The 22,228-nt window shown below is 43.8% G+C and overlaps 1 protein-coding gene across 1 annotated transcript in view; it reads left to right on the forward strand.

Moving 5' to 3' along the window:
• Positions 1-22,228, forward strand: part of NUP155 (nucleoporin 155) — a 111,760-nt gene that overhangs the window by 64,850 nt on the left and 24,682 nt on the right. The window contains exons 17-26 of the mRNA XM_068250597.1: positions 461-523; positions 2,346-2,496; positions 10,639-10,705; positions 11,541-11,656; positions 11,739-11,839; positions 12,624-12,757; positions 14,390-14,581; positions 15,660-15,798; positions 17,632-17,767; positions 21,817-21,970. Coding sequence (XP_068106698.1) covers positions 461-523; positions 2,346-2,496; positions 10,639-10,705; positions 11,541-11,656; positions 11,739-11,839; positions 12,624-12,757; positions 14,390-14,581; positions 15,660-15,798; positions 17,632-17,767; positions 21,817-21,970 — 1,253 coding nt within the window. The remainder of the gene's footprint in view (positions 1-460; positions 524-2,345; positions 2,497-10,638; positions 10,706-11,540; positions 11,657-11,738; positions 11,840-12,623; positions 12,758-14,389; positions 14,582-15,659; positions 15,799-17,631; positions 17,768-21,816; positions 21,971-22,228) is intronic.

Genomic DNA, 22,228 nt, shown 5'->3' on the forward strand with positions numbered 1-22,228 from the left:
ATTATGTCCATACACATTCTGGGCTCTCTTGATTATATCCATACACATTCTGGGCTCTCTTGATTATATCCATACACATTCTGGGCTCTCTTGATTATGTCCATACACATTCTGGGCTCTTGATTATATCCATACACATTCCGGGCTCTTGATTATATCCATACACATTCCGGGCTCTTGAACAATTATTGCATACTTTCTGTAAATCCAATAAACATCATTTCACTTCTCAAATATCACTGTGTGTGTCTCTATATGATGTATTTAACTGACATTTTTATCGTAATAACCAATGATATATACAGGAAACCCATAACAATGAACAAGGTTGCCCAAACTTTTGCATCCCGCTGTGGACATTTCATGATTTTTTTTCCCTAACAGGCATCCCACTGTATGTGTCACCTTCTTTATATGTGTTCTTTTATAAATTATAGTCTTTGTATTTCTTCATTTTAAGGGTCTCCAATCAATATAGGCAGTCCAGTGCCAAACCCCAGCTTCCTGGGCACTCCCATGCAAGGTATTTATTTTGTTGTTATCTGTGTGTCTTATGTACAGTTAATGATGTCTGTTATCAGCAATGCTTCTCCCCATAGTAGTCTTTCAGTAATAGGTGGAGTCTGGTGAGCCAGCTTCTTTAGATTTACTATGGTACGCCATAATAAAAATAAGATATCCCAAGTTTAGATTTATTGATTGGTAATGACATTGGTATTCTTCTTAAGGGGCCCATATACCTAACGATTTTCCCGCCGATATACAGCAGATTAGATCACTGTGATGGAATCTGCTGCGAAATCGTTGCGCAAACACTGACAGAATGATCAATTTCCGTCTGAAATCAATCATTCCCGTCAATCCGTCCGTGCAGAAGATTTCGCTCGATCGCCGGCGGGTCGGGAGCGCGTCGATAGCAACGTTCGAATGACCGACGCTAGCAGCAATGCATTACCTGCTCCAGCCGGCGCGTGTCCTCTGGTCTCCGCTGTCCCTTCTCGGTGCTCGGCTCCTCCAGCTTCACTGAACTTCCTGTCCCGGCAGGAGGTTTAAACAGTAGAGCGCCCACTACTGTTTAACCTTCCCCGGCAGGAAGTTCAGTGGAGCTGAGCACGGAGAAGGGACAGCGGAGACCAGGGGACACGCGCCGGCCGGATCAGGTAATGTATGCGGGTGGGGGGGGGGGCGGCGGCAGCACCACAGATTGTGATCGGTTTCATGCTGAAATCGATTCACAATCTGTTTGCAGTAAAGGCAGCCATTCAATCCCTCTCTGATCAGATGCGATCAGAGAGGGATCTATTTGTTGGTCGGATCTGATGGCAAATCGACCAGTGTATGGCCACCTTTAGTTTACCAGCCTTTAGTATTCTTTCATGGATGCTGCACAGCACTTAACTTGATATTTTTTAGATTTGTGTTTCTTTAAGGACCACCATTTTCACCAACTATCGTGAAATGTGTAAAAAATAAAACTAAAAATGACTCATACATATGAGAAGGAAAGTAATAGGAAGAGTAAGGGTTAATCGTTAAAAAATAAATGTATCTGCTCTTTAGATTAACATGACATTCTGCAAGAGACACTGTTACTGATGGTCTTCTGGGACGCTTTATTGCCTGCTGTGGGGGAGCACGAATACCTTTTGATTTAAGAAAAGATTCCCCTCTCCTGGAGCCGATAGTCATTGGACCATCCCAAGGACATATTCAGTTCCTGAGCACAGTAGTAACGGTTATCTGCTTTCCTGAAGAGATGCTGAAACATGGTAGCTGAAGGACCTTTCTCCAGTTTTAGACAGCAACAGCAGACGCTTCATTTTGAGTTTTATTTTTCGTACATTTTGTGATTGTGGTCTTTTAATGAGCTGTTGCATTATACAAAACACTCTCAGCACGATTCAGATCCTGAGACATAAATACTATAAAGTGATCTTGTAGTAGTGCATTGTTGCAATTATAACAGGTGGCAAGAAGGAATAATATGCCACCTGACCAGTTCAGTACTCCTGCCTGCTTTCATTTGGAGAACGTCTGAGAATACGTTAATGTGTATGAATACATGGCATCTGACTCATTTCCTAGCATGCTTCACTTGCCCATTGTGACGATTGCCTGACTATATTGGTGTGTGTAGACTAGCCTTTGATGATGGAGGAGCATGGCTGGACTTTTGTACCAGGAAGATTGATTTTCACGGGAGCATTGTTCATGTACTGAGATGTGATGGCAGTGTTGTACAAAATGTGACCTTTCCTCCAGGTGTATATACAGTGATCTGCTGCAGGTTCACAAACTCTCCAGCGTCTAAGAAATACTCTTTAATTTTTGCTCTTATCTTTTAGGTGTCTATCCATCTGCGATTTCTACTCCAGTTTATGCAGTAGGATCTCCAGTGCAGCAGTCTACAGGCCCTCTAGCTGGTATTTTAGGCCCAGAGGTCATCTTTTCTGGGAAACACAATGGGATTTGCATCTACTTTGCTCGCATTGTAAAGTAAGTGTTTGTTACATTGAAATAAATCTCATAAACTTTGTTTATTACTTTACATTAAAATATGGATTTATATATAGAAGCTGAATTCAGAGGTATCGTAGGTCTAGACACACAGACGCAGAACATTTCTCCTGGCGGACTCAAAGCACCAGAGCGGCAACCTCTAGGGTGCGCTCAGTAGGCAGTAGCAGTGTGAGAGTCTTGCCCAAGGTCTCCTCACTGACCAGCTGCTCGCTTACTGAACAGGAAGAGCTGAGATTTGAACCCAGGTCTCCTGTGTCGGAGGCAGAGCCCTTATATCACAGCAGTGGCTGGATAGTGTGATGGTTAAAGTGATGACTATAAAACAAATAAAAAAGGAGGAAATGTTGTGTAAACCCATCAGAGACATGTTGTGCAGTAGTCATCATCAGCCTTTCTCTTATGATTGGCTGTGAAGACTCGTGTAATGATCGCTGCTGCAGCAGCTATTACTGGAAGTATTAGTGCTGCAGCTCAGGCAGTTCTGATCTATTTCCATGCAAGTTGCATAGCTTTGTCTGTCTTTCCCTGCTGTCAGCTTGTGACTGATTATCATTCACCTGTGTGGGAATCTGCATGTCTGCTCCCATTGGATGACCTCAGTATAAAGATCTGCTTCCTGCAGGGTTTCCTTGGGTTTTCATAGCTTCAGCTTAAGCCTGCCTTGCTGTCGCTTTAGCCCCCGATCGTGTTTCTTGTTAAAGATACTTTGCTGGTCTTTGCATCATATATTGGTTCATTGCCAATATATATGCATACCAGCACGTTTATTATTTTCCTTGTATTTGTGATACGTTAATACATCAGTGTCGCTGATGTATACGTACACGAACTGTTTATATCCTGTGTGCAGTTAGTCAGCTTTCCAGCACGTTTTGGTAGGTTGCGCGTACCGTGACCACCCGTGCTGAGGTAGTTACCCTGCTCCTGGTTCTGTTTGTGGATTGCGTTCATCTCTGCGAAGAGATAGCGAATCCTTCTGAATCCTGTTCTGTTACTGTTGGTGGATTGCGTTCATCTCTGCGAAGAGATAACGAATCCTTCTGAATCCTGTTCTGTTACCGTTTGTGGATTGCGTTCATCTCTGCGAAGAGATAGCGAATCCTTCTGAGCCCTGTTCCCTGTTTTGCTCCAGTGTTAGTCAGCGTTCCTGCTTATGTCATATATCGGTTCATTGCCGATATATACATATGTTAGTCAGACGTTACTAATAGTTTCATTGATAGCTGTAATTGTAATACGCTAGGAAAACTTACTTATTGTATATTTATCTGTGTTACGTTCATCTATCTTAATCCTGCTATTTTCTGACTGTCCTGTCCTGTCTTTGTGAGGCACGCCATCGCCGCATCGCATTGGCTGCCTCATTCCAGTCTGTCTGGTTTTGGACGCTTGCTGTCGCTAAGTAGCCGCTAGCTGGCAAGCGTTCATTCTGTCTACCTGTCCTGATCTCCTCAGTTCTGGTTTGTGCGCTCAGCGCTACTTTGCGCTGAGACATTATAACGTAAGCATTGTTTGTGGCTGTCAGATCTGCACCGGCTCTGTGCGCCACAATCTCCTATTGGAGTCAGTCCTCCCCTCCACTATACTAGGGATAGCCTGTTTCCTGGTGCTAGTGTGTGTACCTCCTCCACGCCAGCTCATGCGTTGCATGCTGACTGTGGAGAATACACCACCAAGCCTTACATTATGAAAACCCCATTACCAATCCCCATTGTGGGGGGGATTCCCAGAAAGTATGACACTGTTAATTATGGTTCCTGTTCCTTTAAAAAATTTGAAGAACTTAGCTCTGAAACAGAAAATGAGTTTTTCTCTGAATGTGCCAGGTTCCTGACCAATCCTGATCTCCAAGCGACTCCTGTTTCAACCTGGGCACTCCAACTAAGTTATATTTTGTTTAAAGGGGAATTATTCCAGTGGGCATTTGATGTTCTCAATCATTCCGATTTGAAAGATAGACCGCTGGAATTTCTAGCGTTTGTGATCCATAACTGGTTGCGCATAGATCCATTGCCTTTTCCTCTTAATGAACTCCTGGCAGCAGGCCAATCAGCTGCTCCGTCAATTGCTTGCAAGAATGAGCAGCAAGCAGAAAGTGTTACTGATAATTTTCCTGCAGCTTTGAATAAATCACCAAAAACCGCAAGGTCAAAGGCAAAACGCAAACGTTCTAAGAAACGTGTCCAATCTGCAGAATCGTTATCCTTAGCGACTGAGACCTATAATGAGATTCTGCCATTAACAGATAATGAAATGCAATTGTCTTTCAGGGGAGTTAAATGGACTTATGAAACTACTAATGAACTTTCCTCCCTGGCTAGGGAAAATAAAGATTTTTGTTTAAAAGAATTATCTGAGTATGATTATGATGAGATATTACAGAGTATTGAACAAATCAACTTATTTGTGAACCAAGGGAAGTTTGCATACACTACAGTTCAACACTTGCTACAGGTATTGGAAATTCTTAAGAATAAGGAATCTGCCAATCACCTGCTAATTAACCCTATACATGTGCCTGCCACAATCATATCTGCAGACTGTGATCAGCCTAAATGTTTCGCTGTTAAGTATGCATGGGATCCTCCATTCGAGAGGGGAGAGATGGAAGCCCTGGTCTGTGAATGGAAGAATGATTCAAGTTCATTTTGTCAATTTTACAGTGCAAAAAGTGAAATGGTATTGAACGCATGCATTAAGTCAGCCTATAACCTAATAGAGGCTGGTGTGTGTAGGTATGACCGTGTGGCTCCCTTGATTGATGTGTGGGAACTGATTTTGGATGATTTTTATGTGACTCCGAATTCGCAAATTTGGCGTTCTGACCCGCCTGCTTCAGCACCTTTGGCTGATTCAGCAGGTGATTCAGAGCTCTTTTTGTGTGAAATTGAAGTTCCTGCAATTCCACCCTGTACCAGGGATAACTCAGTGTTACTTCCCAGTAAAACAGAAGCCACTGATACATTCTTAACCTTGCCCTGCGCAAATTTCTCAGCAGAGAATCCAGAGGTCCTGCTGACTTCCGAGTCCAGTCTAGCCAGTACTCATGACTCTTTGTTTAGTGAAACAGACACCAGAAAAATCTTGCCTGTCTCTGCAAACACTTCTGCAGAAATTACCTGTGTTAATAAAGTTCAACTCCTGTCTGATCCAGCAGATGCCAGTAGGTGCACTGCATCAGTTTCCGAGTCCCTGCAATCCTGTCTAGTAAACTCAGAACCCCAGCATCTGAATTTTCCAATTTTACAAATGAATGGTGATTCAGATGCGCAAACATTGTGTCTTGATCTTCCTGTTTCTACACCTCGCTCTAGTTTCGTGAATAGCTCAGAGCATCTGCTATGTGAACCTGAAATCGCAGAATTATTACCCTGTTCAGAAAATTTTCCAATAAATTTGCCCTGTACCATGAATTGTGCAGTAGATCTTTCCAATGAAACTCAGGTCACAGAATCATTATGCTGTCCAGCAGGTGCTTCCATGGTTTTGCCCTGCAATATGGACTGTTCAGTGATCCTGTCCAGTGAAGCTGTGGTCGCAGAGTCTTATGCTTCACCCAGTACTTTGGATACTTTAAACCCTCTAGCAGAGGAGGCTGAAGCACTGCTTACCTCAGTTGGTGTTGCAGTAATATTCACTTGTCTAGCAGCTGTTTTGGAATTAAAGTCTGCTCTAATAAAACTTGATGAATTTCTGCCCAGCAAAGCAGAAGCCATTGAAATATTGTCCTCGTCAGCAAGTGTGTCAGATACCTTGCCCTGTACACAGTCTGATTTAACCAATGTTGAGTCCCTCTCCAGTGTTGTAACAGCCGAGGAACTCCAGCCCTGTCCTCTGAATGTTTCAGAAGTCTTGCCCTGTAACATGGATAATTCTGATTCTCTGGTCAAAATAATAGAAATCTCAGAATTTCAGTCCGGTCTGATGAGTGTTCCTGAAACCCAGCCCTGTATCCTGAAAGATTCTGGTTCTCTGGCCGCTGTGGCAGAGGTTCCAGAGTTCCCTTCCTGTCCAGGGAATTCCTCAGTTTTGCCTAGTCCAGTGGGGGCTGCTGCAATACTGACTTGTTCTGCAGCGCCTCATGAGCTTCAATCCAGTGTATTAAATGAGTCTCTGTCCAGTCCAGAGGTAGTTGTGGAGTCCCTGTCTGGTTCAGTGCATACATCAGAAGATTTGTCCTGTCTTGTTAGTGCCCCTGAATCTGATTTGTTACTGACTTTGCTGGAATCAGCGACATCTAAGTCTGATCCAGCATTCTCGTGTAAAAGTCCAGTAGTTGCGAAGTTTAGTCATGATGATTTTTTTTTGGCCGGTCCTGGTTTTGGTCCTGTCTTGGCTGACCCTGAGGCTCACAGTTCCTTGACATGCCCAGAGGTTTCTCTTGTGCCGGTGTGCCCAGATGTTCTTTGTGTGCCAGAATGCCCAAGTGTGTCTAAGGTGTTAGCGTGCTCTGATGCTTCCTTAGTGGGAACACGTTCTGATGTTGCCAGTCTGCCTGCATGCCCAGAGATGGTTCTGGTCCCTGAAAGCCCTGATATTGATGTTTGTCCTTGTGGCCCTGACTCGGGAATTGCCCTAGGTTCCATAGGGGTTCTTGATAGTTCTCCATGTGAGCCTAAGGGGCGTTCTGGCCTATGGGGATCTCTTTGGAGCTTCAAGGTGTTCTGGGAGGTCTCTGAGAAAACTTGTCCTGGTGCCTTGGACTGGTTCAACAGTGGGTTTTGTGTTGGTAAAGACAGTACCGGTGGGCATTGCAAAGGCTTTGGCGTTTCTGAACTGTTCCTGGAAGGCGGTGGGTATCGCTCAGGGAGTTTCGGAGGGCTTTCTTCTGGAAATCATGGTTCTGATGGGTGTCACACTGGGGCTTGTAGTACTGATGGGCATGGTTCTGTAGGTTCTGGTTCTGATGGGTCCAGTCTTGTGGGGACTGATTCTGGAATTCGGTCTTGCCGGGCTGTCCCGGTCATCATGAATTATCAGTCAGACTGTTTTGTTGGAAATTTCAGTTTTGAAAAGCGTCTGGAATCCACTTTTAAAGGCGGGGGTACTGTAATGATCGCTGCTGCAGCAGCTATTACTGGAAGTATTAGTGCTGCAGCTCAGGCAGTTCTGATCTATTTCCATGCAAGTTGCATAGCTTTGTCTGTCTTTCCCTGCTGTCAGCTTGTGACTGATTATCATTCACCTGTGTGGGAATCTGCATGTCTGCTCCCATTGGATGACCTCAGTATAAAGATCTGCTTCCTGCAGGGTTTCCTTGGGTTTTCATAGCTTCAGCTTAAGCCTGCCTTGCTGTCGCTTTAGCCCCCGATCGTGTTTCTTGTTAAAGATACTTTGCTGGTCTTTGCATCATATATTGGTTCATTGCCAATATATATGCATACCAGCACGTTTATTATTTTCCTTGTATTTGTGATACGTTAATACATCAGTGTCGCTGATGTATACGTACACGAACTGTTTATATCCTGTGTGCAGTTAGTCAGCTTTCCAGCACGTTTTGGTAGGTTGCGCGTACCGTGACCACCCGTGCTGAGGTAGTTACCCTGCTCCTGGTTCTGTTTGTGGATTGCGTTCATCTCTGCGAAGAGATAGCGAATCCTTCTGAATCCTGTTCTGTTACTGTTGGTGGATTGCGTTCATCTCTGCGAAGAGATAACGAATCCTTCTGAATCCTGTTCTGTTACCGTTTGTGGATTGCGTTCATCTCTGCGAAGAGATAGCGAATCCTTCTGAGCCCTGTTCCCTGTTTTGCTCCAGTGTTAGTCAGCGTTCCTGCTTATGTCATATATCGGTTCATTGCCGATATATACATATGTTAGTCAGACGTTACTAATAGTTTCATTGATAGCTGTAATTGTAATACGCTAGGAAAACTTACTTATTGTATATTTATCTGTGTTACGTTCATCTATCTTAATCCTGCTATTTTCTGACTGTCCTGTCCTGTCTTTGTGAGGCACGCCATCGCCGCATCGCATTGGCTGCCTCATTCCAGTCTGTCTGGTTTTGGACGCTTGCTGTCGCTAAGTAGCCGCTAGCTGGCAAGCGTTCATTCTGTCTACCTGTCCTGATCTCCTCAGTTCTGGTTTGTGCGCTCAGCGCTACTTTGCGCTGAGACATTATAACGTAAGCATTGTTTGTGGCTGTCAGATCTGCACCGGCTCTGTGCGCCACAATCTCCTATTGGAGTCAGTCCTCCCCTCCACTATACTAGGGATAGCCTGTTTCCTGGTGCTAGTGTGTGTACCTCCTCCACGCCAGCTCATGCGTTGCATGCTGACTGTGGAGAATACACCACCAAGCCTTACAACTCGTACTTATTACTGGTTTATGCTTTCCGTTGCTCCACCATTAAGTGGTTAGCTAGTTTAAAGTACACTTGAAGTGGGAGGGATATGGAGGCTGCCATGTTTATTTCCTTTTAACCACTTTCCCCCCGCCCGTACAAATTTCTCCGTCCCTTTTTCCATCCTTTAACCCCCAGGGACGGAGAAATCCGTACTTTGCGCACTCCCGCCGCTGTCCGCGCTCCCGCTCGTAAACACGCCGCCCGCCGCTAGTAAACACGCCGTCGCCCGCTCGCCCGGAGATCAATGAACGGGAAAATCCATTCCCGTTCGTTGATCTAAGCCCCGCAATGATCCGCTGCTCTCCGATGGGCAGCGCGATCATTGTGATCTTACCCAGCCTCCAAGTACTTTCTCCAAGCTTCCGGAAGGACGCTTGGAGGTCGCATTAAAACAAAAAGTTACTGTGGCCATCTTGTGGCCAAATAGTAAACTACACCCTACACATTTTTCACATACAAATAAATTACTTTTACACAAAAAATTAACTCATTACCTCCCACACTCCCAATTTTTTTTTTTTTTTTTTGTAATTAAAAAAAAAAAAAATGTACAATAAAAAAAAAATTACATAAATAGTTACCTTAGGGACTGAACTTTTTAAATATTTATGTCAGGAGGGTACAACACTGTTACTTTATAAACTATGGGCTTGTAATTAGGGATGGATGCAAAACTGAACAAAATGCACCTTTATTTCCAAATAAAATATTGGCGCCAAACATTGTGATAGGGACAATTTTATAACAGTTTTATAACCGGGACAAAAGGGTAAATACATTTCATGGGTTTTAATTACAGTAGCATGCATTAATGTAAAACTATAATGGCCGAAAACTGAAAAATAATTAATTTTTTCCCAGATTTTTCTTATTTTCCCATTAAAACACATTTAGAATAAAATAATTCTTGGCATAATGTCCCACCTAAAGAAAGCCTAATTAGTGGTGGAAAAAACAAGATATAGATCGTTTAATTGTGATAAGTAATGATAAAGTTATAGACGAATGAATGGAAGGAGCGCTGAAATGTGAAAATTGCTCTGGTGGTCAGGGGGTAAACCCCCTCAGTGGTGAAATGGTTAAACAACATACATCACCTGGCTGTCGTGCTGTTTTCTTTGGCTGCAGTAGTGTCTGGATCACACATCTAAAATAAGCATGTGGCTAATCCAGCCACCTGATCGGCAGGCTTGTTCAGTTTCTGTGGCTAAAAGCCAGGCTACAGGTATTCATTAAAAGGAAATAAATATGGCAGCCTGCATATCCCTTTCACTTCCGGTGTCCTTTTGTAGAGCTGGCGTGTAAACTGTAAATGAAGACAAGAGCCAATCTATGGTTACTATTAATTACTAATTAATTACTATTAATGCTTGAATCGTCCTCAAGGGCACTAAAAGATGGATGAGCAGGACATTTTCAGCCCACTGAAAATTTGATGCTTCTGGTGTTTACTGGAACCATAATGTGAGGCCCCTTTTCCACGCGCCGGGGCACTTCCTAGTCTGGATGTACGCAGACGAATCCCAGAAGCTGTGCCATGCATAACTATGGGATATGCTGCCTCCCACACGAAAACTGATTTCAATGTCGGCTGAAATTTCTGGATTTGGAAGTGTGTGTTGCCTCTGCATTTGCCTTCATCTATGGATCTGAGAATGACTGACTCTTTTAACTGCTTGGCGTGTTGGAATTATCTTTCTTTTATGCATTGTGTGTCCTGTAGAAGCAGAACATCTAGCGATTATATGTCTTTGTGTGTTTTTCAGTAATATTTGGGACGGAAGTGTGGCAGTTGAGAGGATCTACAAGATGGGGAACAGAGATGTCATAGCGGTAGGTTTAAGGCGTTTCTGAGCTTTTTGCAATTTTTTTGTCACCCTCCATATTGGTAAGACTATGTGGGGTAATTTTTCATCCTGTGAGAAATTGCCCAATACTCCCCTTCACAGGACCTGGCCTGTGTGTATAGGGGGTTTCACCCCAACCCCACCGGAAGCCTGTCAGAGGGTTAGGTGCTGGCTCAGTTGTCAGCCGAAGAGAAATAATCCAGCAGATACCAGTTACCAGGCTTCTTCACACATTGGTTGCATTGGCTGGCCAGACCCTGAAGTGGCCTACTCTGGGTTCTGGCTGTAACATATATATGTATGGAAATAGGATCATATTTATATATAGTTTTGACATGCATAAGAAGCATGTTGTAACCCGGGGAACATTTGTAGTCAATCATTGTAATTCATTGTGGGGATAGCTTTACTTCAGGTACATGCCCTGCCTACAGGAGATGGGATGCTAAAGAGAAAAGATTGCCATTGACTGTCCATCACTAATGTTTTTATTTAAAGGGGACCTGAGCTAATTCTCCCTCATCTGTAAGTAATCACAGGTGTAAATAAATCTCTCAGCTGTGTCGACACAGAAATTCGGCAGTCCTCAGCAGACACCGCTAATTTGTAAACCCAGGATATTAACCCTTTGTTTACTTCCATGAAAGCAGGAAGTAGACACACTGCTGGAGTTCTGTAAGCTGTAACAAATGTTTTGCTTTAAAGGTTATTATACTGTTACTTATCTCTTAGAGCAGAGAGGAAGTTCTGAATTCAGGCCTGCTTTAAATTGGTACTGTTCCATTTAGTGTGTAATGCTAATTTTCCCTGTCACCTTGCAGATTGATAGCAGTGTCCCCCCTCAAGTTCTGGAATCGGTTCTTCAAGAACTAAAAGGTTTATTGGAATTTCTGGATCGGAACTCGCAGTTTGCCGTAGGCAGTCTAGGCAATCCCAGGTAACACTCAGCTCGTGTCATTTTCTGGGTAGAAATAGTTTGTAACTTAAGGAAATACTAAAATATATGTACGTCTTGCCAGCTTTGGAACTCCCGTCAACATCCAGCAGAGGCTTCTGGGCCACGGACGAGATATGGGGGGTTCTCATCAAGCCCAGCAAGAGCTACAAAGGAAATACCACAGTGAGTCCGAGTATTGTGGCAGCTTCAGTGCTTAGTCACATCTGTGTACATTATTAAAGTGTCTGTGTACTCAAAGGAAATCTCTAAGATATGCTAAATAAAAGTATACCCATAAATATCAATTATAGCAATAAATACTGATTTACATAAGCCCCATTATCTTCCATAAATAAAGGTGGAGTACAACATAAATAAGACGGTCATCCAACAACTATACAGCGGTTATAACAAACAGTCTGAAGGGATGGGGGGAGGAAGCACAAGTAGGTGTAGTGTATGCGCTGTGTATCTGTTGTCATGAAGTCCCACATTCTGCAGACCATGGTCACATGGCGTTCCAAGCTATCCTTGCCTAAGGATGTGGCCAACCGATTGATCAGATAATGATCTGAGAGAGACCTATTTTATCGAATCCCTACACACACACACCGTACACAGATTTTTAATATATTTTAACATGTGTCCCCCTGCCCAAACCCCAGGCTGTGCAGAGTGTAGGCAGCGGAGCTTACACTCGCCTGTCAGCCGCCGCGTGTCTTCTCTCCGCTGCTGGGCATTCCTCCCTGTCTCTTTACTCCCATTTTGTGTTTACAGACAACTTTACAATGAAAATATCCTGTATATAAGAGCACTTCCATAACAGAAGGAACAGGCTCACTTGAGTCACTTGAAGATGATGATAATTGACAAAAGTGGAGAAACCAGAGTTGGAATTTGGTGTTTAGTTTGGCATTGCTCATGGTACTGTGGTTTATTATGGCAATGTTATGCTTTATGTTAACAGGTGAGGCTCAGCTTGCAGAAAAACTCGCTCTTCAGGGGATCCACCAGCTGGTGAGGAAGACGTGCCAGGCCTTAGCACTGTGGAAGCTTCTGTGTGAGCACCAGATCAGCCACATAGCAGCCGAGCTGCAGAAGGTATGTCGCCCTCTCTGTGAATAGCAGGGTCATCTGCCGGTACAACCCATCTCCTGGCTCAAATCTACATGTACCATGTGATAGCCATACGAGTCCCGAAATGTTCTCCTGTTTTTTGTTTGAACTGATGCTTCTGTAGCCAAAAGTCATACTTGAATTCCTTTCTTCAGGCATTCATTCTATTAATAAGCAACCTCACTTCCACCGCTAATAGTCTTCTAAGGTAACAGCTTGTTAGGAAAAACAATTCCATGAAATACCTACATGTTGCAGTTGTGTTGACGCACGTTAACTAGCAGACTCCTCTTAGTGGACTCCAGGGAGCCCCTGGCCAAGCCACTCCAAAGAACAACCCCCCCCCCCCCACATCCTGCTTCCTCCATTAAAATGTACCTGAGATATATGCAACAACGATTTATACTTGCCTGAATCGCTCACCTGAAACAAGCTGTGGCTAATCCAGTCAGACTTGGGTCAGAATCATCTGATCTGCATATGCTTCTTGAGGGTATATGGCTAAAAGTATTAGAGACACAGGATCAGTAGGATGCCGGGCCACTGGTATTGTTTAAAAGGAAATAAATAAGGCAGCGTCCATATCCCTGTCACTTCAGGTGTCTTTAAAGTGTACCAGAGACATTACCTTCTAAAGATTTGATACCGGGGGCTTCCTTCAGCCCCATAAACTTGTGTGAGTCCCACGCCGTCCTCCCGCAGTCTACCGTTCAGCCGCAATCAGCCCTGCTAACAGGCTCAGTCAGGTCTAGTCTGGGTCTTCTGAGCATGCGCGGACCTCCCGCACAATGTCATACTTTAGTATTTTTGTACAGCTGAATGTTTTATCTCGTGCATGCAGTCATTGACCTCTTCTCTTGATGTTGCGTTATCTCATGCATGCAGTCATTGACCTCTTCTCTTGATGTTGTGTTATCTCGTGCACATAGTCATTGACCTCTTCTCTTGATGTTGGGTTATCTCGTGCATGCAGTCATTGACCTCTTCTTTTGGTGTTGGGTTATCTCGTGCACGCAGTCATTGACCTCTTCTCTTGATGTTGGGTTATCTCTTGCATGCAGTCATTGACCTCTTCTCTTGATGTTGGGTTATCTCGTGCACACAGTCATTGACCTCTTCTCTTGATGTTGGGTTATCTCGTGCACACAGTCATTAACCTCTTCTCTTGATGTTGTGTTATCTCGTGCATGCAGCCATTGACCTCTTCTCTTGATGTTGCGTTATCTCTTGCATGCAGTCATTGACCTCTTCTCTTGATGTTGTGTTATCTCGTGCACGCAGTCATTGACCTCTTCTCTTGATGTTGTGTTATCTCGTGCATGCAGTCATTGACCTCTTCTCTTGATGTTGTGTTATCTCGTGCACGCAGTCATTGACCTCTTATCTTGATGTTGTGTTATCTCGTGCATGCAGTCATTGACCTCTTCTCTTGATGTTGCGTTATCTCTTGCATGCAGTCATTGACCTCTTCTCTTGGTGTTGGGTTATCTCGTGCACGCAGTCATTGACCTCTTCTCTTGATGTTGTGTTATCTCGTACATGCAGTCATTGACCTCTTCTCTTGATGTTGTGTTATCTCGTGCATGCAGTCATTGACCTTTTCTCTTGATGTTGCAGGAGCTCCAGGAGCAGCTGAAGATTACCACCTTTAAAGAGCTCGTGATCCGAGACAAGGAGTTAATAGGCGCTCTTGTTGCATCTCTCATAAACTGCTACATCAGAGACAATGCAGCGGTGGATGGAATCAGCACTCACCTGCAGGAAGTGTGTCCTCTGCTCTACAGCCCTGATGATGCCATCTGCTCCAAGGTACAAGACTAAAAGTGGTTGCCAAAATCTTATTGAACATAATCGATCACACTACTGCTCAACCGAACGCTTTCCATATTGGACTAATAGTGACCAATGTATGGCTAGCCCAAGGCTACAAACAATACAGCCTTAAAGTACCCCTGAACCGGGGACCTATAAATAAACAATTAAGCCCATGGTGGGCTAGTTCAGGGCTTCCAAACCCTAATCTGGTGGTACTTTAGGAGGACATGATTGGGAAGCCCTGGGCTAGATGACCTTTTCAGAAGTGTCCTAGCAGTGCTCTAGGACTTCCACACCCTTCTCACCCCCCTACAGTTGTGAACACATGCAACTTAAAGGGATACTCCACGCTGGTAGAACATGACTAGGTGCTAGCCCCTCACATAGTGTACTCAGAAAATGTATTCTGCATTACTTGTTTGGTAGATTACCAGGATGTACAGTGCCTGGCATAGACGGAGGCTGGGGACTGCTCTCCACACGTCACTTCTCAGGGCACATTGGGAGGATCATATGTCAGCAGCCGTTCAAAAGGGCTGCATCTATGCCTACGGCGATTTGTGTGTGGATCTAGTAACTGTATATATGTTATGATGCCATAGCTGTACTTTTTGTAAAGCTGGAGTACATGGAGCATGATGAGGTCCAGGCACTGTACACTGGTGGCTGGAGACCGAGCAAGAAAACAACTTTTTTTTTTTTTCTTTTTTTTGGCAGCGCTACTGAAAAGGGCCTAGTGGTTTTTCACTGGAGGATTGAAGACCCATTTTAACCTCTTACATAGCTATCTCTTTTTCCTACCTCTACCAGCACATCCAAACTGTGCTTAACCCCTCCGCTACCTTTACTCATGCTGCAAATTACCAGGGATGCTCACCGGATGAAATCTGAATGAGTTTCATCCAGGTCATCCAGGTAATTAAAGCACCTGAGCAGGTGTGTGGGGAGGGGGGGGGGGGTTAAAGTTACCCAGCAGACATCTTCTTTAACCTGTCCCAAGCTGCGTCACGTGACTACTGCCATACATTGTTCAAATGAATCAGCTGACCATTAACTTTGTTTTACTCTCCAGGCAAATGAGCTCTTGCAGAGGTCCCGCCAGGCACAGAACAAATTTGACAAGGAGCGGATGCTGAGAGAGTCATTACGGGAGTATCAGAAAATCAGTCAGCAGGTGGATCTGGCAAACGTCTGTGCCCAGTATAGACAAGGTATAGTCTCTCTGGCAACACTTCAGCTTTCAGGCAGGGCACATAATGCTTCCCAGTGCAGAATGGCAGGGCAGTGGGTTTTCCCGCTTGGGGGGGAGGGGTTAGGTACCGGCAGTGGTGCTTTTATTGGCAGAACGTGTGCGACTTCCTATTGCTAACGGCTGGCTGTCTGCCAATAGTGAGCAGACACTGCAGATCTTTCCGCGGTACAATGCTCCCATTTTCCACAGACTCAAGTATAATTCCTGTCTCAATATCTCATGTTTTTCTGTGACATTGCTTTGATAGTGGATATTTTAAAAATGTGAAGATGAATATGACTTCAAGAAAGCCAGAGACCTTAGCAAGTAATGATTTGTTACTGACCCGGGTCTTCCTCCAGCCCCATAAGCACGTGTGAGTCCCTCGCCGTCCTCCCGCGGTCTGCTGTTCAGCCACAATCAGCCCCTTTAACTCACTGAGTCTCGTCAGATGGGGTCTTCTGCGCATGCGCGGAACCTATTTTGAAACCTAGAATACTCTGTTTTGTTGTTGACTCGCTACATATGGACTCATAATATATGTTGACCAATATTTTCTGATACCAATAGTGAATTAAATTACCGACTTGTGCGGTAAATACCTCAACACATGTCAGTAAATGTCCATTTATAAAGATTAGAACATGCGGTAAAGCCCAGAAACCTGTTCAATATTTACCTCCAGTCCTGATGTGTCGAAAACCAGCTTCAGCATGCAATAGTACATGACAGACAGATGCAGAGAGCCAATAGTAAGTGCCCCCCTCCTGCTGTTATTTCTCTGTTGGCTCAGACATGTGTTTGGGAGGGACAAGCTGCTTTACCCCCCAGGCAGCAGAGCAGAGAACCAGCAGCAGACGTTAACCATTTATGTTCCTGTTTGAAGATGCCGAGGAGCAAGTGGTGAAATCCTCTAAGCATTGGTGTGTTTGATGTTTATTGAGAGTTTATCTAAACTGGCTTTTTAAATAAAATGTCAACAAGGGCTAATAGACAGATTCAGAGGGACTAGGAGGGATCAGGTAGATCTAAAGCAGGGTTGTCACTCAAAAACAAAGTGAGCCGAAATTGAACACAGGGACATAGTCGCGGGCCAACTTCAGTGTCTACTGGCCACTTCCCTCCCTTTATAAAGTTCCCTGGTGTCTAATGGGCCCCCATCCAACCTCTACACAATTCCCTGGTGTCTAGTGGCCCCCACGCTACCCTATACAGTTCCCTGGTGTTTAGTGCTTTCCCCCCACCTCCCCCATATGGCATCCCTGGTGTTCTAGGGCTTCACCTCCAATATAGCTTCCCTGGTGGTCTAGAGTGGGCCAAACATAATGCAAAGTGGAGAAACCACTTGAGGGCCAAATTGAATGGCTCTGAGGGCCAGATTTGGCCTGCAGGCCGGAGTTAGACATGTGTGATCTAGAGGGATGTCGGGGATGCCTCTCACTATTGTGAACCTGTCACAGCACAGAAGTCAGAGAACATCACAGTAACAGAACAGAGACCTTCCCCGCAGCTGTTTTTTACCAAACATCTTTATGAATTGAAGCCATGTTTTTTGGTAAATTACCGAACTTCTACTGCAACTGTGAAAATATTAATGAATTAGGAAATAAAAGTCTAAAATACCAAATGTGGGGAAGGGGGGTTGTAAACCATGTGTTTGCGTATACATCCGCTGATGTAATGATATAGTTGTCACAGTCCAGTTAGGGCAAAGGGGTTTTATAACAAGCCTGCCATATGTCTGGTGATTGCAATAGGCAGAGAAATGTTCACTTTTGGATTGTAGTTGAACTCTTCACACTGGTTTCTGCAGTGCGCTTCTATGAGGGGGTGGTGGAGCTCTGTCTGACCGCTGCCGAGAAGAAGGACCCCCAGGGCCTAGGACTGCATTTCCACAAGAATGGGGAGCCAGAAGAAGACGCAGCAGGCTTACAAGCATTTCAGGACAGGTCAGTTTAAATTCCTACTAAACTTTAAAGTGGTCTGAAACTCTGACATAACATTCAATAAAAATGTGTTTTCCTACTTTTTATTACTCACAGTTATCATATTTGCTTTTGTGCACAAGTAATATTGTCTGTTTACAAATTACAAGTTCCTAAGTGTTGTTTTTCTTACCCTGAAAGCTGGCATTGCATTTTATTCTTTTTCTATTGTAACTTGCTTTTTATTACATATGAAAATCTTCTAATGAGCTATTCTGAACACTGTGTGTGCCTGAAGCAGAGACAGTTTCTCATAGAGTGTTTGTTTACATTACAGTGTTGATACATTTGTGTTTAACAAGTAAAAAAGATACTGTTATCTCCAGTTTGGATGCGGATTTGAAGCTGAATAGCAGGAGAAAGTGCTATGTTTAACCCAGGGCTGTGGAGTCGGAGTCGGGGCAATTTTGGGTGCCTGGAGTCAGTCGGGGAAAAAATGCACCAACTCCGACTCCACATGAATTTAAACTGTAATTCAAATAGAAAATATGATAAAATGTTCTATTTCTCAGATAATAGTCATCATAAATAATTTATACATACAGTAATAGCTGTGCTTAGTCCACAAAAATGAAATAAACCAATCAAAATTATTTACTTGTGCTGCTTCAATAAAGCAGTCCCCGTATTTTTAAAGTCAGATATACACATCTGATTGTGACTGTATATATGATGTGTACACAGGAATCTCTTATATATACTAAATAACATCTATGCTGTAAGAATAAAGCCTGATGTGTAGCCGTGTCACTAATAGAGATGGTCAATGAGATGGAAATAATTCTGCGTTGATTCTGATTTATGCAAATGTACGCACTCTCTTTGCTTGTGAAATCAAATAATTTGATATGTTGTTAAAATTTGGTTTGGTGGCTACAAATTAAATGGTACCTGAGAAGGATGAAAAGAAAATATTTATACATACCTGGGGCTTCTTCCAGCCCCCTTCAGGCTAATCAGTCCCTCGCTGTCCACCTCCACCACCTGGATCTTCTGCTATGAGTCCTGGTAATTCAGCCAGTCAGCGCAGTCCGGCCGCATGTCGCTTCCACAGCCAGGAGCGTTCTGCACCTGCGCAATAGTGCTGCGCAGGTGTAGTACGCTCCCGCCGGCGGAGTGTGTGCATGCACACTACGCCAGACTGGCTCAAGTACCTGTACTCATAGCAGAAGATCCAGGTGGCGGAGGAGGACAGCGAGGGACTGATTAGCCTGAAGGGGGCTGGAGGAAGCCCCAGGTATGTATAAAACTTTAATTTCATCTGTCTTAGGTTTACTTTGTTACCCAGTAGTACTATACTCTACATATGCACTCCCCACAGAGCTGCATAAGTAGGGTAGAGAATGTTGTGCACATTGAACACAGAGGTATTGTCTGTCACCCATAAACCTGGTTCAGATTGTGCATGAAGAATATGTAATAGAGGAAGAATCTCCTTATTCCCCTGCAGAGTCCCTGCACATCACTCTTACATGTACCCACAGTTACATACATTGCCTAGAGCCTGATAGATGTTCTTTGTTCCGGTCTGTACCTTTTACAAGTACTCTTACCAAGGACTAGTTTTAGTCTATGACTAAAGGGAATAAATATGGCAGTCTCCATATCCTTCTCACTTCAGTTGTCTTTTAAAATTCCTAAGCGTTCACAGTTAAAAGACGAATTTCCTATTACATACTTTCAATTATCAAGATTGTAATATGCAAATTAGAGGAGTCGGAGTCGGTGGATTTTTGTACCGACTCCACAGCCCTGGTTTAACCATTTGATTTCAGTGATGTTCTGCTAGAATTTTTTTCTGGGATAGTAGCTTTCAAGCTGTGAGGAATCTTTTATAGCAAAGTAGAAATGCTGGCTTTAAGACCACTTTAAAAAAAAAAAAAAAGCCCCCACACAGCAGGGCTAGTGCTGACAGTTCAGCACTAACCTGCAATTTCACCACTCTGCCAATGAAAGCTCTTGCCTTGATATGGATGAGATCAGAAACGCCTAACTCTAATCAGCAAAGATTTGCCAATATATAAGTTAATGTATGAACTCAAAGGTTCTGTGGAAAGCAAACTATGCAGTAGATCGATGAAAGTAGACAAGGATGATTCAGAATCTCTACTCACTATAATCATACCAGCTTTTAAATCTGTATTTAAAAAATGCAGCATAAAAAAACATACCTATGTGTTCGGGGAAATCTCCTTCGGTCTGCGATCAACTGTGCATGCCTGGCTGGTCTGCGCATGCGCCGACTGACAGGTTTTCCGGGGCCAGTAGCGAGCAAATGGAGAGGGAGAAGAGGACGCCATGGGAGCGATCGGGCTGGAGGAAGCCCCAGGTATGTATATTTTATGGCTTAACCCCCATCTCTGGCACACTTGATGAACATGTATTTGTTTTACCTTTTGTGAGCTCTATTCAATGGAATATGTACCTGTAAGTATCTTTTATATGTACACAATATGCTTTATTTCTGGCAGCCATAATGTCCAATCTATTATGTGAGAAAAAGCACAATTGTGCACAAGTGTTTGTTTTTTTCTTTTGCTTTCTTGTAATCTTGATACTTATTTGAACAATTCATTAAAAAACTTAGAGCAGACAGCAGCACAGGAGAGCAAACAGCATCACTCATCGGAAGGGAGGGGCTGAGGAAGGAAACAGCGCAGAGGCTGGGTGGAGCTGAACGTCTGACCATACTATGGTTGAATTTCAACACCAACATTTTAGAATATAGCAGTGGATTATATACATGGTTGCGTTACAGGGTCCCTTTAATGCATGTTCAGCTTAGTCACATGGCTCGTCCTGCTCTATGGAGAGGGGAGGGACAGAAGTAGAACAAGACTTCCCTTAGAGCTTGGAGGGGAGGCAGAACAATGAGCCAGAAACCTCTGCTGCAGCTGAATGCTTGTTACATGCTCTTCGGGCTCAAAATAAAAACCTGTCTTAAAGTGAACCCAAGGTGAGAGTGATATGGAGGCTGCCATATTTATTTCCTTTTTAAAAAATATTAGTTGCCTGGCAGTCCTTCTGATCTATTTGGCTGCAGTCGTATATGAATAACACCAGAAACAAGCATGCAGCTAATCTTGTCAGTTATTGATTTATAAAGCGCCAACATATTCTGTGGCGCTGTACAAAGTCAGTTCTGGCAAGATTGTCAGAAACGCCTGATTTGCTGCATATGCTTGTTCAGGGTCTATGGGTGAACGTATTAGAGGCAAGGATCAGCAGGACAGCCAGGCAACTGGTATTGCTTAAAAGGAAATAAATATGGCAGCCTCCATATAACGCTCACTTCGGGTTCACTTTAAGATTGTTTGCTGATTTGCAGGGAGGACCCTGCAAAAAGCGGACCCAAATTCTTGCACAGCACACAATGAAAAGTCTTTATTTTACATATAGTTGCTGAAGAAATGTACTTGTCTGTTTGTTTAGGCTGATTAACATGTCCAAATAGTTATTTTAAGCAACTGTGAGAAGACTGCAGGAGAGCTCTGCAAAGGCAGCCCTCCATATGCACTAGTAAACACTGAGGCACTGAGTGCCTTCTGCAAAAATGAAACCAAGTAAAATTTCAGGGGGTTTTGGGATTTCCATAAATTGGAATGAAGACCTTTTTTCATTACATTCAAGTGTTGCATGCTGTGGCTAATCTTTTAGACAGTGGCGTAGCTAAGGAGCTGTGGGCCCTGATGCAAGTTTTACAATGGGGCCCCCCAAGCACTCTATACATAGCAATTGATACAGCGCACCAAAACCTGCCAATGGCAGCTAAAGTGTCAGAGGTGCAAGAAGGGAGTGGAGGGGAGTTTGTTAGTGATTACCACTATTCAAAGTATCTATAGAAGTGATTATTATGAGCACAGGACCAACAGAGAGGTAATACTGTAGTTGAGGGCCCCAAGGGCCCCGATGCGGTCGCAACCTCTGCAACCCCTATTGCTACACCCCTTCTTTTAGAGCAGAGTGAAAGTTCCAAGTTTAGTTCCACTTTAATACTTTTGTTTTCTGTGCAGATTGAACAGCTACAAGTGCATCACAGACACCCTTCAGGAGCTGGTGAACCAAAGTAAAGCTGCTCCACAATCTCCCAGCGTACCCAAAAAGCCAGGCCCACCTGTGCTGTCATCAGATCCCAACATGCTCAGCAATGAGGAGGCCGGACTTCATGTAAGACTTTGTTGTAACGTCTATTCTTACTGAGGCTCTTCCCGCACTGAGCCATACAGCAGATAATTTATTCCAGAGCCGTTTTCTAGAACTCAGCAGAATGTGGCCAAGTCCCCAGATTTTTTTTGTTTTTTGTTTTGTTTTAAAGTTTTGAGTCCGCATAGAAGGTCAACCCTTGGAGTGAGCCAATCAGCATTTTTAGCCCCTAGGGTATCTCAATAGCACATTAAAAATGCATGTTAACAATGTGGCTTATTA

This window comes from Hyperolius riggenbachi, chromosome 1 (assembly GCF_040937935.1).
Source record: "Hyperolius riggenbachi isolate aHypRig1 chromosome 1, aHypRig1.pri, whole genome shotgun sequence".
Lineage (NCBI taxonomy): Eukaryota > Metazoa > Chordata > Amphibia > Anura > Hyperoliidae > Hyperolius > Hyperolius riggenbachi.